The sequence below is a fragment of the Rutidosis leptorrhynchoides genome, chromosome 3, assembly GCF_046630445.1.
Source record: "Rutidosis leptorrhynchoides isolate AG116_Rl617_1_P2 chromosome 3, CSIRO_AGI_Rlap_v1, whole genome shotgun sequence".
Lineage (NCBI taxonomy): Eukaryota > Viridiplantae > Streptophyta > Magnoliopsida > Asterales > Asteraceae > Rutidosis > Rutidosis leptorrhynchoides.
Window position 1 is genome coordinate 200,157,402 of NC_092335.1, and position 16,282 is coordinate 200,173,683.

At 33.5% G+C, this 16,282-nt stretch overlaps 1 protein-coding gene across 1 annotated transcript; it reads right to left on the reverse strand.

Annotated features, from left to right (window-relative positions):
* Positions 1–723: 723 nt before the first annotated feature.
* On the reverse strand, positions 724–6,654 carry LOC139900748 (uncharacterized). The gene is made up of 10 exons (XM_071883506.1): positions 6,357–6,654; positions 4,056–4,192; positions 3,752–3,925; positions 2,788–3,024; positions 2,589–2,689; positions 1,844–1,916; positions 1,697–1,765; positions 1,448–1,555; positions 1,232–1,357; positions 724–1,043 (listed from the first exon to the last, which is right to left on the reverse strand). The coding sequence occupies exons 1-10, from the start codon at positions 6,652–6,654 to the stop codon at positions 849–851; spliced, it is 1,518 nt and encodes a 505-aa protein (XP_071739607.1). The 3' UTR covers positions 724–848.
* Positions 6,655–16,282: the final 9,628 nt, after the last annotated feature.

Genomic DNA, 16,282 nt, shown 5'->3' on the forward strand with positions numbered 1-16,282 from the left:
ATGGTCAGCTCTGCCGTCTAAGTGATATATGGTCGGTTATACCGCCTGAATGATATATGGTCGACACTGTCGCCTAAGAATTATTGTGCACTAAAGATTTATAAAATTAAAGGCTAACCAACGTCAAAGTGTTGGTGTAGTAAGTATAACCTAGGTCCTCTATAGTGGGTGTGTTGGGCTTGTCGAAGCTTCCAACATTTTATTTGGGCCCATTTTGTATCTTTTCGGACCTTTCATATATTGATGGAAGATTCACATTTATGTTTACCTTCATTTTTTTGAGGGAAGATTTTTCGTTAGTATTTACAGATCCTTTTACCATAGTTGGTCCCATAGTTAGATCTTTTAGTAAATAAGCTTGTTTGTTTTCGAAAAAACGAACTATATAAAAGAAATGACAACTTTCGTCAAAAGATGAAAAAAACCTGCAAACATACAAAACGCAGACGAGAACCGAAAATAACAACACCCTAACCAAACTAAAAACAAAAATAAACAACACCCACAAACATATGGCATAAAGATCCAAACTGAAAAAGAAAATAAACGAGCCCTGCCCACCTAAGATCCCGACGAATCAAACCCTCCAAACATGTTCACACTCTTTCGCAACTTGGTAGAGGCAAGCATGACAGGAAAGCATAATATTAATACTACCGTAAAAGTTTGATGGCTAAAATGAATTGACTTGTAAATTTGCATCAGATTTAACATAAAGTGCAAGAAAATAAATGTATTTGTTAGTATATTTAGAGGGACGATTGCTAGCTTTCAATAAATCTTACAGTTTTTGTGCTTAAAAAAGAGTCTTTAAACTTAAAAAGAAAAAAGCTCTTGGGCATTGAATGTCAAAAGAGAGGTTTTTTACCATTTAACAATCCCATCAAATGATCCAAAACATGAGTCGCACCATCACGAAGACCAGAGTGCATGTATTCATTGGTCACCCATAGCCTGATGCCTGCTATCTCTGCAGCCGTCTTCATAGCAATGTCAAAGTTAACATACATATCTTCATAATACACCGCAGCAGCAACAGGCACCTATCCAGTAATTCACAAAAAATTATCAATATCAAAACAAAGAAAAAAACACAAATCAGAAAAATAAATATATCCCTTTTTTTTGGCGAAAAAAAGAGAAACTTTGTTAGCAGCAAAGGATGTTATGGAAAACATTTTAAGATTTTTTTATTTTTTTGGGCATTATAGCATCGAAAAACTAAGTGTACCTTGTTATTATTGAGTGCTGTTTTGTTATATAAAGGAGGCCAATCATTCGTCTCAGCCAACAAATTTGCTGCTTCTTTGAATGGTCTTAACGCATGAATTTCATCAAACATCCATGGGAAGACCATCTGCATAACAAAGCAAGGGTAGAATGGTCAAATACCTTTAAAATTAAAATTATTGCAAAAATGAGAAAAAAAAAAAAAACTGTTTCTTACCTCTCCTGTGAGCAAAACGCGCCGGCCTTCTTTAGCAGCTTTTACTGCATCAAACTTATCATCATGTTCTTTTCTTACTCTGTGTGCAGCCCATTGTGATGCAGCTCCCTTCACGTTACAATCAATTAATGGTCGTTTAATTATTAATTATACAGATATATTGAAATAATAAGAAATATGTACAGATATACAGATATATTTAGATAAATAATTAATATAAAATGGCTATAAGTTTTACTATGGACTCACCTGACAATATATAGACTCGTGCATAAGAGCGTATAACGGATTAGTATCGAACGAGAGCCACTTTTCAAACTAAAAATTTGTAATATATCAGTGAATGGATATTTACAGATACAAAAAGATAGAAATAGAAGAAAAATGTGGTCTTACAGAATTCAGGAAGTAATAACTGATTTGTTTCTTTGCTCCAGGAACTATCACCGGGTCCCAAACTCTCTCAAACCTAAGAACGGGTCACAAAATCAATCAATTTAAAAACTACATGGATATAGTTAACCGGTTACCTCATATTAAATTTGATGTTAAACAAAATTTGGATACCTGAATTAGAAGTTGAACATAGGGATTATGTTTTCATGCAATCAACCGTTCGATTAACATATAAACACCATTATCCAAGTTATAAGTTGCATTTTTTTTTTATGGGGGACAGACATGAGTATTAATCACTGTTGTAAAAACCCCGATTACTCCCAACTAAATTTCCGACTGCTCCTTTTTAAAGACATACCAATCCAATTTTAGAAAATCCGTTTGATTAATAGGTCAATGTTGGTTTATTGGTCAAAATTAGAATTGTTGGTCAAATTCGGTCAAAGTCAAAATCGGTCAACATTTTACATTTCAATATGAGTTTTAAGCTAAAAAATTAGAGTTTGAGTAAATGAACAGTTATATTTATTTTTTTAGACGATTTCGTTAAAGTTTATGATTATGGATTTCTTCTATTTTCACACATACAATTTTAATTTTTTTGAAAAGTCTAAAAAGTACAATCCGATTAATCCTCGAATTGCAGATTACTTATCTAAAGTCCCGACCGAGTACTCCCCGAGTAGAGAGATGCTCAACTATGTTATTAATGAATAAAATCGAGTGAATGATGATGTCATACAAGTAGTGTAAGCGCTCAAACCCCGAGTTAGACCCTAAACCCGTCAAGCCAAGTAGTTGTAGCCCCCGGGGAGTCAATATACCACCAGACGGTAGAGAAACCTATAAAACACACACACACACATTAAAAGGTGAGAAACTAACGTATCAATTACGTTTTCGAAAAACCGAATATAAAAATTGTTTATAAATCTCCTCACCCCGCCTCCTTCGGACTCGGCCAAATGCGTTATAACTTCACGAATAATGTCGATGTCTTGAGGGTATCTTTTGTAGTATTTTTCGTTCTGGGTGATGATTGGACCGATGCAAGCGTTGTACACCGCCTCTGCGGTGCATCCATCTCCGATTGGTGGAATTCCGCCTGTCAAATAGACTTCTTTTAATCCTTTCGGTGCAAAACTCAGGTACGTCACTCCACAAAAGCCACCAAAACTCTATACAAGAAAATAACAAGCAATGTTGTAAAAGTTGGCCGATGCGTTTAGGGACTAGCCCGTCCCGGCTCGCCCAAAAACGCCTTAAAAGTTGGTCAACATTAAAAAGTCGGGTCAAAGTCGGCCAAAATCGGGCTGAGTCGGCCGAGCCAGACCTAGTCGGGTACAGTCAAAGTTAGATATAAAAATTTATATTTTTTAAAATTTGATCTTGTGCCACATCATGTTTGAAATATTATGTGTAATATATAGATCTGTAATTTATTTATTACTAAAATTCAACGTTGGTCGATGTCCGACTCGTCCTTCCAAGGTCCCGACTAACTTCCCTCCAAGGTCCCGACGACTCGTCCTCGACTCGCGACTTTTACAACCTTGACTACATAAAATGGTTATGCAAGATAACACACTAAAGTAACTTTGACCATGTTGACCTTTTCTGGCGAGCCTCAAAAGGTGATAGCCGGTTAACTTATAAGATTACCCATATAAACTTACAATAGTTCTCTGTCATTTTTTAGATGCAAACAAAGTGTGTTACCCTAAATAGAACTTAAACCGAAGTGTTTAGACCACGTTGACCTAGTGGTATCAAAATTGACCTTGCAACCAAGAGATTATGAGTTCAGTTCTAGCCTAGGACATATGTGTATAATCATAGTAATTGTGTGTTCCTTTAAAATAATATTACAAAGAAATTATACAAAAACATGAATAGTTTTCATACCTGACCCAGAACCTTCCAAGGACCTTGATTGGGAATAAGTTTTTTTCTAATGAATTCAGCATCATTCACAATATTATCGGCTCGAAAGTATTTCAAGTAATCAACTAACTCTTGTGCAGACTTCATTTGCAACATTGACGATGTTGTTAGAGGAGTTGACAACCCTGTTCCTCGCTGTATCATAGGGACATTAAACAGCATCATACAATATGACAAGCATAGTTATGTGTCTACCTATATTAAAAACAATAATAATAATAATAAATAAAGGGATTATACAAAAGACGCTAAAAAAAAAACAGACCTGATCCAACAGAATAACTCGATGTTCTTCACATGCTTTACTCAGCCAGCCACTTAATTCGGTAGGCCTTGGTGCTTCAAAACCTGGCCCACCTTGTAAAAATAAAAGGTACGGCATAGATTCATCTTCTTTTCCAACTGCATAACGAAAACGAAGAAATTGAAACGTCAAGAATTGCACAAAGTTAACATCTCAGCTTTTACTCTAAACTGATTTTCTAGCTTTCACAAGCTCAATCATCAAACAAAAAATTTTCTATATCCTAACAAGTTTTTCTTTGACAATTATACTATAAAATAAACCTTTTAGAGGCAAAAACTAGAAAATTCTAATAATATTTTCAATAAGTGTAGATCATCAGGGTCACCCAAACCCCATGTGTCCCTTAAAAACTCACCAAACCCATCCCATCAAGGTTGAAAAAAACGCAAGCCGGGTCGAAACGGTCGGAACCTTAAAACGTCGATACGGGGGTCGAGACGGAAGTTGACTGAGGTTGACTTTTATACATGCGCGTACACACACATACACACATACACACACACACATATTTTAAAGCCAAAAAACCTCCGTTGACCAGTTTGTAACCATAATCGCTATTATCGTTAATATAATACAAAAAAGTAACAATAAACTACATCAGTTTTGACCAATTTGACCGACTTTTGACCATTTTTGAACGAATTTTTGACTTTTGACCGGCGTTGACCCGACCTTTCCCGAAGGCATTGATTCTGCTTCCCCCCGCTTCCCCCGGATTGGTTACTTCCCCATTGATCCTGCCCCTCTCTATATATATATATATATATATATATATATATATATATATATATATATATATATATATATATATATAAAGATCAGGCAGAATACATAATTGAGCAGATCTGATGATCCGTAGTTCGTGACCACACATACAGCCAGAGCCTACAAACATTGAAAGATACATGTATGTGAACCATATTGAAGTCTAACAAACACCGATGCAATAAGATATAAAAACAATCAGCTAAAAACAAACAAGCTGCAGCACTGCCTAGATTCGGACCTATAGATAAACAACCCCTCAAGCCCGAATAAGCTCGGTAAAGACCTCCAGATCCACCACCTCACCGTCCTGTCACAAAGAGCAGCACCCGATCGTCAGCAAACCAGCAAGCTGCGTCCACCAGGAAACCCAAGAACACCTACCCTGATACCAGCAAACCGAAGAAGTCCCCCAATTAACAGACCAAACCAAAGGACAGGAATTCGAAAAGCCCTCAAGAGACCACACCCGTAAACCTCATTTTTCGAAGCAGAGCCGACTGTACATACAAAGCAATGGGATCCTTGGACCCCACTATATTATAATTTCTTTTTATAAATTACTACTAACATTTTAAAGGACACCACTAAATTTAAAGATAGGACCCCATATATTTTTAAAATTGATAGTTTTGTTGAAGTAATTTTGGGGAAAAATTTTACAAATTATTATTCGGATTCTGGAGGACCCCATTGAATTCTGTTCCTAAAATCGCCAGTGTTTCGAAGTGACAACGACGACCACAACATCGTAACAACCCGAACCGGAAACGATGACAGGGAAAGTGGAGCGAAACAGAGCCAAACCAATTTGACCAACTTTCTGACTTTTGACTCTGACCAAGTTTTGACCGATACTCACCAATTTGTACTTTTGACCTAGACGTTCGAGACGAAGATGGGACGGACTCAGGGGCGAAGATGGTATGGGGCAGGGGGGCGGGCGCCCCCGGTGGATTTTTTTTTCAGTGTAAAAATTTTGGGTTTTTCGACTTTGCCCCCGGTGGATTTTTTTTTTTGCCCCCAAACCTACATATTTTGCCCCAAAACCTTCAAATTTTGCCCCAAATTCTCCAACTTTTGCCCCAAAATCTTCAAATTTTGCTCCAAAATCTCCAACTTTTGCCCAAAAATCTTCAAATTTTGTCCACAAAAATTGCTACGGTTAAAAATTTTTTTTTGTCCCCGGTGAAAAAAATACTAGTTTCGCCTCTGGACGGACTAGTCACCAAACGGCCGACACAAGACTGAGTCGTTTGCAACCGTGCATAAGAGTCATCGGATGATGTCTGTATGCTACGTCCATCGAATAATAGCAGTATAATCGTAATACTAATGTTAATCTATTTGGCAATGTAGTTTAAGAAAGATTAGTAGAGCAATTTTCCCATAATAGCAGTATAATTTCAACTTAGTTACTGTAATTATTCATTTATTTATTTTAAAGAATGAATAAAATAAATAAATGTGCAATTAAATAGGAATTGAAATTACCGGCAACGGCTTCCCGAGCGAAAACGGAGATTTTGGGGGATTGAGAACGAGAACGAGAATAATCAAGTGGGACGGTGAAGTAATGATCTCGAAGACGGAGGTCGGGAACAGAGTACCATTTTCCGGTGACGTGGTCAGGTTCCATTAATTCCAGGTAAATGGTACGACCCGAAAAGTTTCTTCTTGTACGGAAAGTGTGTTGAACAAGAACAAGAGTTCGTTGTTTAAAGGGAGTTATTGAAATTGGCGATAAGAAGACATGAGAGTAACGAAACAATGTGGAGTAAAGCGATTGCATACTGTATAGGAAATTAGTTACATGTGTTTTTCCGTACTTTAGATTTGGAACGAAATCAATGTAGCATGTGTATATCAGCATCGAGGTATTCGGATAAAATCAATCCATATTTTTTTTTAGAAAATAAAATAAAAATAAATTGACAAAATTCTAATTAAAACATTTGAGGAATATTTAAATGAAACCAACTTTTAGCTCGAGATTCAAGGGATCAATTAGAGGGCGACACGTGGCGCGATAATCACATGTGATTGAAAAAAATAAAAAAAATTTCAATTTTTTTTTTTTTGAAATTTTTTTCGAGAATTTTTTTTTCGAATTTATTTTTTTCAATCACATGTGATTAGATTTGACATGCAGTAAATCACATGTGATTCTGCATGCCAATCACATGTGATGTAAAACCCAATCACATGTGATTCTGCATGTCAAATCCAATCACTTGTGATTGAATTTTTTTTATTAGTAAAATGACGAATTTCAGTAAGTTTGCGCTAAAACCATTAAACACAAAGTTTTTGATCAAAACTTGATCAAATCACCGAATTAAAATCTGAAATTTTGAAGATAATGATTACGAAACGCTAACAAACTTGATCAAATCACCAAATTAGAGTTTGTTTCCGGTTGAAATTTTTTTTTAAAAAAAATTGATTTTTTTCAATCACATGTGATTGGATTTGACATGCAGAATCACATGTGATTGTGTTTTACAATTACATGTGATTGGGTTTTACAATCACATGTGATTGCATTTGAATTGCAAATTTAAATAAAAAAATTAAAAAAAAAAATTCAAATTTTTTTTTTAAATTAATTTTTCAAAAAAAAAAAATTTTTGAACTTTTTTTTTCAATCACATGTAATTGTCGCGCCACATGTCACGCTCTGGTTGGTCCGTTAGATCTCAAGCAAATTATTGGATTCAAGTGATTAAAACTCTAAAACGTTTTTACGATTTAACAAATGATATTCAATATACTTTTCTTTGTTAATTAACAAGGGATAATTTTCCATTAAAACAAATTCAAAAGGATCTATGGAAATTACATTTCTGAGATAAAGTTGAAATAAACTATAGTTTTGATTATATATTATAGAACTATAGACATATAGATATAGATATAGATAGATACATATAGTACTACAACAACAACATAGACAAAACTCAATCTCACACAAATGAGGTATGTGAAGGTAAGATGCAGACAATTTTTCCTCTATCATAGAATAAAGAGAAGTCATTTATTTACCCAGAGTGAAACACCCTAAGATTAGAGAAAGTCATCCCTCTCAATGTTCTATGGATAAAAAAATTGTTTCCGATGGGACCTCTGACCAATAATAAGTAGGTTGATAAAAAAAGAAAAAAATAGTATGAAACGCCAATAAATCGACACATTTAGTACTAATATAATATAAAATAATATAATACCAATATAATTATAATTATAATTATAACTAGAAAAAGTCCGGCCTCACATTGCTACGACACGTTTAGTACTAATTTTTTTGTAACATTAATGGCAATTACATTCAAAGCATAGATTTGGCAAGCATGTGCATATTCTTGCTAACTAAAGCGTCATTACATAGAAAGCATAGATATGGTAAGGAGTTGTCTGCTTGAGCTGTGATGTGTATAAAAAAACCATTATATGGATTGTGATGCCCCGTACAAAACCATCGTATACGAATCATCAACAACAGGATCATTACAAGGTTAAGTACTATATGCGTTTTCAAAAAGAGTTTGCATTCATCAATAAGGTGATGTCTAAACCAACATCGAATGTTTTACATTCCAAAAGCATGCTTCACTAAGTAGAAGCAAATAATAAGTGTATGTGACCACAATGATCGTTACAAGTCATAGTTCAAAAGTACTAAAGTTTGAATGCAAGGTAAAGTAGTTCATGCGACGACAACTCTAAGCAGCGGGTGTCTACAGCACGACTAGTACACAGCGGAAGCTAACCTCACGCACCTGAGAAAAACATGCTTTAAAACGTCAACAGAAAGGTTGGTGAGCTATAGTTTAAGTATAACAGTATGTAAGGTAGGCCACGAGATTTCAGTGCTACAAAGAGCGTTTCAAAACAGTATGATAAATATATGTTAACCGTGGGCACTTGGTAACTAACTTAACGTTTATACCCCCTGAAAGTACACTTGGCAAGTGCGTATGTCTACGAAGTATTAAACACTCGTTAAATGCTAGCGCGACTAGCCCGAGTGGGGATGTCAAATCCTATGGATCCATATCTAAGATTCGCGTTCACCGGTTCAAAAACCAATGATTAAACGTTACCGAGCTAAAGGGAATGTTTATGCCGTTGTATAACCCACACATATATATGTTTAAGTACTCGTGCCTAGTATGTAAAACATAAAATCCGCATGTATTCTCAGTTCCCAAAATAAGTTAAAGTAAAAAGGGAATGCTATAACTCACAATGATAATGTAGTCGTAAAGTCGGTTCGGAAAAGGTGTGCAACCTAAGGCAAATAGTACTAAGTCAGTAAATCGTCTTAATAGGTTTAAAAGTATGTAAATAAGGTCTTAAGGGTCATCATCATTCATCATTTAACAAAAGGTGTAAAGTAGGTTTCGTTCATGAAAGTAGTTTAAAACAAAGGCTGATTTCAGTCAGTCACCACGGCCTCTACCCTTATTGAATTAAGGTGAGACCAGTGGCCATGGCTCTATATATGAGTCCCTTAAGTGTGGTAAAATTTACAGAAGCAAACTCGTCTTCGTTTGACCGTGACGACGGTCTAAGTGCGAGTAGGTCAGAAATTTCTGCACAACGTTAAAAGGACATAGTGTCGATCAGAGGGCCATAAATCCTAAACCGTAACTCGGATTAAGACGAGTCCTATATGAAAAGTTATCTAATCGAAAAAATCTATTTGAAAATCATAATCACAACAGCCCAGGTCTACTGGTCTGTTACAGAAATAGCAGAACATTAGGCAGGGAACAGTAGGCAGAAAAATAATGGATTCCGGTGGGTTTGGTGTTTGATGTTCATCATGGTTCTCATCCTTGATGCCTATAGCTTTAAGTATACAACTAATTGATGTGTTTACATCATATTTACCAAGTTTTGACCATCATAACCCTAGTGCAAGTCTAAGACATGAAGCACAACTCACTTAAGAGTTGTATGAAGTTTGATGAACCAAAGTTACATCAAAGTCTTAGATCTAACACATACATGAACTTTAAGACTAATAATAAGTTACAAACTTGAAAGTAAACTAACTAATCAAGATCTTAAGATGTAGAACATAGTTCTTAGTTAGATCTTGAAGATCCAAGACTCAAAAGTCTAGATCAAGCATAAGTATACAAAGTTATATTTAAAGAAAACTTATTTGTGTGTTCTTGAACTTTCAAGTTAACTTTTAGTTCAAGATTAATGAGATCAAAGTTAACTAGTAACATTTGACCAATAATAACATAAATCATGAAATTAAAGTGCAAGTAAATGAAGTAAATAGCTAAGTAAACAAGTAATTAAGTTCATGAGTTTCATACTTTAAAGATTTAGAAAGTAAACATTAAGTTCACTTCATGTACTTTAAGTATGAGTTACAACACAAGAACTTTAAATATTTTGACATAATGTATGTAGAACATAACTAGGAAGTTAGTTCTTGTATGTTCTTGAAAATACAAGATTAATATGAAGAATCAAACTAGAAAGTTTATTCTTGTAACATGAAAGTAAGTAACAACAATAATCAAGTAACAACTACAACTAACAAAAGATTATAACAATCAAAGAATGGTGATGATTATGGGGTGTTTGAATTCGGTTTTAGCAAGAAGAAAGGAAGAGAAAAAAAGTCAAGTTACTTACAAGAACTAGAGAGAAAAAGAGAGGAAAAAGTTGAGAGAAAATCAAGTGTGTGTTTGAATGAGAGAATACAAGAATGAAGTAGTGAGAAAATGAAAACCAAAACACTCCATATGGAGGTGCTAGCCGACGGTTTGGAGCTCAACAAGGGGGAGAGAGTTTTTTTGTGACGATCGCTCCAAATCCATATGGACGAACACGTCATTCATCGATTTCATTGCGAGGTATTTGACCTCTATATGATACGTTTTGTAAACATTGCATTCTTTTAAAAAGGCACACCATAAATGAATATTTAAATCAAAGGTTTTCGACATCTGATTATTTCTACATATAGACAATCACCATAAATAATAGTTTACAACAGTACTTCTGTTGACAATGCAGTCAAAATAAGATACATGGTGATGATTTGGTGAATGCAACGTTTCCTTGAAAAATATGCCATGTAAAACTCCATGCACATAGCTTGTCTAACATATAAGCAAACAGCGGAAGACTTCTAGGGAACCTGAGAATAAACATGCTAACAAGTGTCAACACAAAGGTTGGTGAGTTCATAGTTTTAGTGTTTCGCATAATCTGTATATAAAAGTGGATCACAAGATTTCAGTTGTTTCATCCAGAAACGTTTATCAATAGATTCGACATAACAGAGCACCCTGGTAACTAAGCTTTAACGTTATAATGATAAATACCCCATTCGTTTTAATACACGCAAACCAACGTGTCCTAAACTCAAATAACACACTTCTGTTAAAAGGCTAGCGCTCTAGCTCGGACGGGGATGTCAAGCCCTATGGATCCATATACTATTATTCGCGCTCACCAGTCCATATCCTATGTACTGGCAGCTACTAGTTACCAAAGCTAAGGGATTTTCGGTTCAAACTCAGTGTAGAATTAAGTATGTACTTGTATCCATTGCGTTTAAAATAAATTGCATGTATTCTCAGCCCAAAAATATATATTGCAAAAGCAATTAAAAAGGGAGCAATGAAACTCACCTTAGCAGCATATAAAGTTGTTCACCAAAATGTGACCGAAACTCGAAATATCAAATAATCGTAGATCTCAACCTAGAGAACATATGTTGGTCAATAAATGTCTATCAAGCTAGGTCAGGTCATAGTGTATCACAATCCTAATGCTCGAGATCGACACACAAAAGTTATCCAAAGTCGTTTCAAAAAGTCAATTTTGACAGTTGTTTAACCAAACGAGACGTGTTTTATATAAGGATTCATTTACTCAGGTGGTAATATTCAAAAATCCATTTTATCAATCTCGTAAACAAGTTGTTTAAATCCTAATTGCAGATTCAAAAGTAATTTCAATTAACGTCAATTATAATTCAGTTGACCATATCTTTTGATTCGTTCTTCGAAACTATCCGATATCTAAATGAAAAGTTATTGATTTTTCGTCAGCTTTCCGAAAACATGTATATCATATACCTTTTACCATTAATATATGTATTTAATTCGTGATTCATTATAAACTGTTTAACGACGAAATTTAGTATACAAGCAGGTATAAATATATACACTCGAGCACTAGTATGTATACACTATTAATTTATAAAATATAAAATATAAATGCTTACGTATTAATATTGAGATTCAATATTGTAGAAAAGTATGTAGACGTAACGGAGATGATAAACACTAGGTTTGATTCATAAATATACCCCCGAACATTACCCATAACCTCCTTGGCAATAACCCACAATTTCCTTAGCTTTAGCTTGCTCGTAAACTCGTTTTGAAAGTGACACGCTCATAACCTCGTCGTAGTATTTTATGTATTAATATTAATAATAATAATAATAATAATAATAATAATAATAATAATAATAATAATAATAATAATAATAATAATAATAATAATAATAATAATAATAAGATTAATATTAATAATAATAATAAGATTAATATTAATAATCTTAATATTAATAATAATAATAATAATATAAATTATAAATATAATACAGTGTAATATAGATGGATATGTGTGTGTGCATTATGCCAGAACTCGATCGAATTTATAGACTTTTCCTGAAATCTGACCCCATGCGATCGCATGGGTTTTGTGGGTAAATGCCATGCGATCGCATGGCCCGTAAATCCAGCTCACATCTGTTTTAACTTCTAGTTTGTCGACATATTAAATAAATATAAATATAATATATACAATTTATATAATTAATTATATATTATATTAAATTCACGTGCATAGTTGATTTGTAATTTTTGTTCCGATAAGTCGTACGTTGTCACACGACTTATGTCCCGGTTCCGGTTTTTCGAACGTCCTTACGTACACTGAGAAAACTGGCACTTTACCTTTCGTGACTCGTACATTTGTCAAAATATAGACTTAACTATCCATAAATTATATCACTCGAAATATAACTTATACATTCGAGTGTTTTGGTCATTTACTTCTATAAATTATCGTCTCGTTATCTATCAAAGTAAATTTAATAATATTGTTTTAAATCAAAACGTTTAATAACCAAGTTAATATTCATAAACACGTTTTAAGTACACATCGCAAGTTATTCATACAATTACAATTCCAACTTATCATATATGTTCAAATAGATATTTAAACCAATAAGTTTAATGTACGGTATCAAACAATTAATACATTGTTACCTTTTTAAGTTATAGTATATATGTATCTATTTACATATAATTGTTCGCGAATCGTCGAGAACAACCGAAAGGTATTTGAATAGTTTAAAAATTTTGAGATTCAGTTTTACAGACTTTGCTTATCGTGTCGGAAATGTTAATCATACAAAGATTAAGTTTAAATTTGGTCAGAAATTTTCGGGTCATCACAGTACCTACCCGTTAAAGAAATTTCGTCCCGAAATTTGAGTGAGGTCGTCATGACTAACAATAAAAATGTTTTCATGTCGTACATGTGTTGATAAATAGAGTTTTATCACCGTTAAATAATATGGATAAAACAATCCGATTATTCGAAGCGTATGAGAGAAGTTATCGTAATAGAGTGAAATGGAGAATAGAGATTCGTCTTATCTCTTGATGTAGTAACGATTGATTTCCGGAATTTAAGGAATAGAAAATCTTCATAATTTAAATAAGATTTGATTCTTCGAAATTTAAGGAAATTAGGATTTCCTTTGATTAAATGCGTAATCTGCCTCGATTGCTATGTCTGATATTTTGCTATAAATTGACCTCTTCCCTTTCATTTATTTTCACCACTTCTATAATCTTCTTTCTTATTTCATACTTCTTAATAGATTGTGAAAATGCTTAATCCTGTTCTGATTCTTGATATTTTCTTGGCTATCGTATCCTTCATTCTTTTTTTTCATCTACCACCAGAGGAGGTTATTTTCTTCTACTATTACCTTGGGGTTATAGTGTTTTTCATTCTCCCGTGTCTTTATATTGCTATACGCATCGATATACACGGTTTGTAATTTCGGGGTTGTTTTTGGGCTTTATATTTTCCATTATATTTCGGAGCTTCATGATTTCGTTTTCTCTTCCCGACTTTAAGTCAAGCGAATAATAGTCCAAAATTCGTAGGTATAGATTTTGAAATGAACATAGTTAATGTTCTAAGAAAGAAATGGTAATGGCACAATCTGACTTGTCAAATTACCAGAATATCCGAAAAAGACCGAATCATCAAGAAAAATATTTTCTTGATACGTTTGGAGGTTAAATAAAATGAAAGAGTTATGTAACATGGTTCATGATGAGGGTGGGATCTGTGAACCTTTATCACGTTCCATTAGAAACTCAGCATGACTTACTGTAATATAATCACGTTGATCAAGTGTCATTATATTATACTATAACTCATGCTTCAATTCCCAATACTACTTCAAAAATATTCATATTTTAAACTCGAAGGTTTTAGAATTTAGAAACTAAAATAGTTTCTTTTATGATGTAACACAGATATCATAAGGAGAAAATTGATTTCCGATAAGAATGATTATGGAATTATCTCCAGAAATATGGAGGATATTTATAATGAAAGATATGATGATATCTTAGAATTTCTAATATTTAAGATAAGATCATGATGAAGAATATTGTCCGCAAATGTTTTAGATTAAGGAGCAAGGTATTCGCTAATGATTTCAGCAGACTATGAATCATTTGGATTCTTTGAAGGTCGATTTAGTCTTTGTGATTTGTTCACAGCCTCCTTCATGGTCTGTTCAATCCGTTTTTCAATTCCAAACCTTCTCTTTTTCTCAGCTTTACCACCATACTGTTCTTTATCATCAAACTTTTGACTGTTAAGGTTGTTTATAGTTTTTGCTGCTTCATCAACATTTTTCCAAAATTCGGAGAACTAGTTTCGTAGTTTGGGGTGTTTTTCGGAAACTTCACATTCGAAGTATGTAAGTCCAGGAGGTAGACGTTATATGTACACATATAACTGTTGGCGTAGACGTGCTACAAGATTTCAAAATACTGATTGCTATTTCCCGAGAGTTGGTATGGCAATTGCCGTTACAAGATGTGGATGAGTACATGATACGGTTTCAATGAGTATAAGGATTTTTCGGAAGGTCAAAGATCAATGAAGTTGTTGGTAAATTTACTGCTAATGTGGTGGAACATGAAAGATTCCCCGAAAAAAAATATATACCAAAGTTACAAGTCTGAAAGGTCGTCGTTGACTGGTTGATAATACTGGATACTTTGAAAAGAAATTGCAAGGTTTTTTTTTTTTTTTTTTGAAAAGATAGCTTTGAAAGGTTATTTTTTTTGTTAGCTTTGAAAGGTTATTTTTCGGAAGATCAAAGATAGCTTTGAAATTTTAAGGTTATTTTCAGTAATAACAATGCTAAAGGATCTTTCACATTTTTGAAGTCAAAGTATAGCTTTGAAAGATGTAGAGATTTAAGAATGATGTCACCCGTTAAATCTTGACTTTTATTCTGATCCGTCAATATCAGAATATGTAATTGAATTTGTATGGAAATGATTGTATATCGCTGTGAGCATAGTTAATAATTTTTGAATCAAAGTTGAAGAATGTACAGTATAACATATTAATTGTGAACTTATATATTTCCCGGGAATTACCTACCCGTTAAAGATTTCACAAGTAATATTTTGTACAAAAGAATTTTTATTACCGTTTTTATGAAAATATATGTATGTATATTTTCTTCAGATGTAATACAGATTTGATGAGTTAATATCATATTAAGCTCATTTGATTTTTGACTTGAATTAGAAATGAATAATCTCTAAAACATTAAAGATTTAATAATCTTTACGGAGTATTTCACTAATGTAATCAATACTCAGTTTTATTGATATTTTTTCAGTGAATCATGTTGGTGCTCATGGAACTCTTGCTAACTTCGCAAGGTATGAATGATGTTTTCTAGAAAGTTTCGAATACATCGAAGATGAAAGTATAAAATCAACCATATAATTGAATAATATACTTAGTTTATTATGAAATGGAATTCATTGAGTTGGAAACAGAGATTGTAGTTAACGATGGTTAAGTCATTAACGAAGGATGTACATCATAGCATATTAGTAATATGAATTAACCGAGTAGTACCTACCAGTTAAGATTCACAAGTAATAACTTGGTACGAAAAGATTTATTTTGATTTCAAAATTCATATATATTAAATATACATAAAATTTCTTCAGGGAAAATGAGTTAATACTTCATCGGTTATTGTTGCTGGTATTTCTTGGTAACTACGGTGCGTATGACGTTGATGCTTGTGG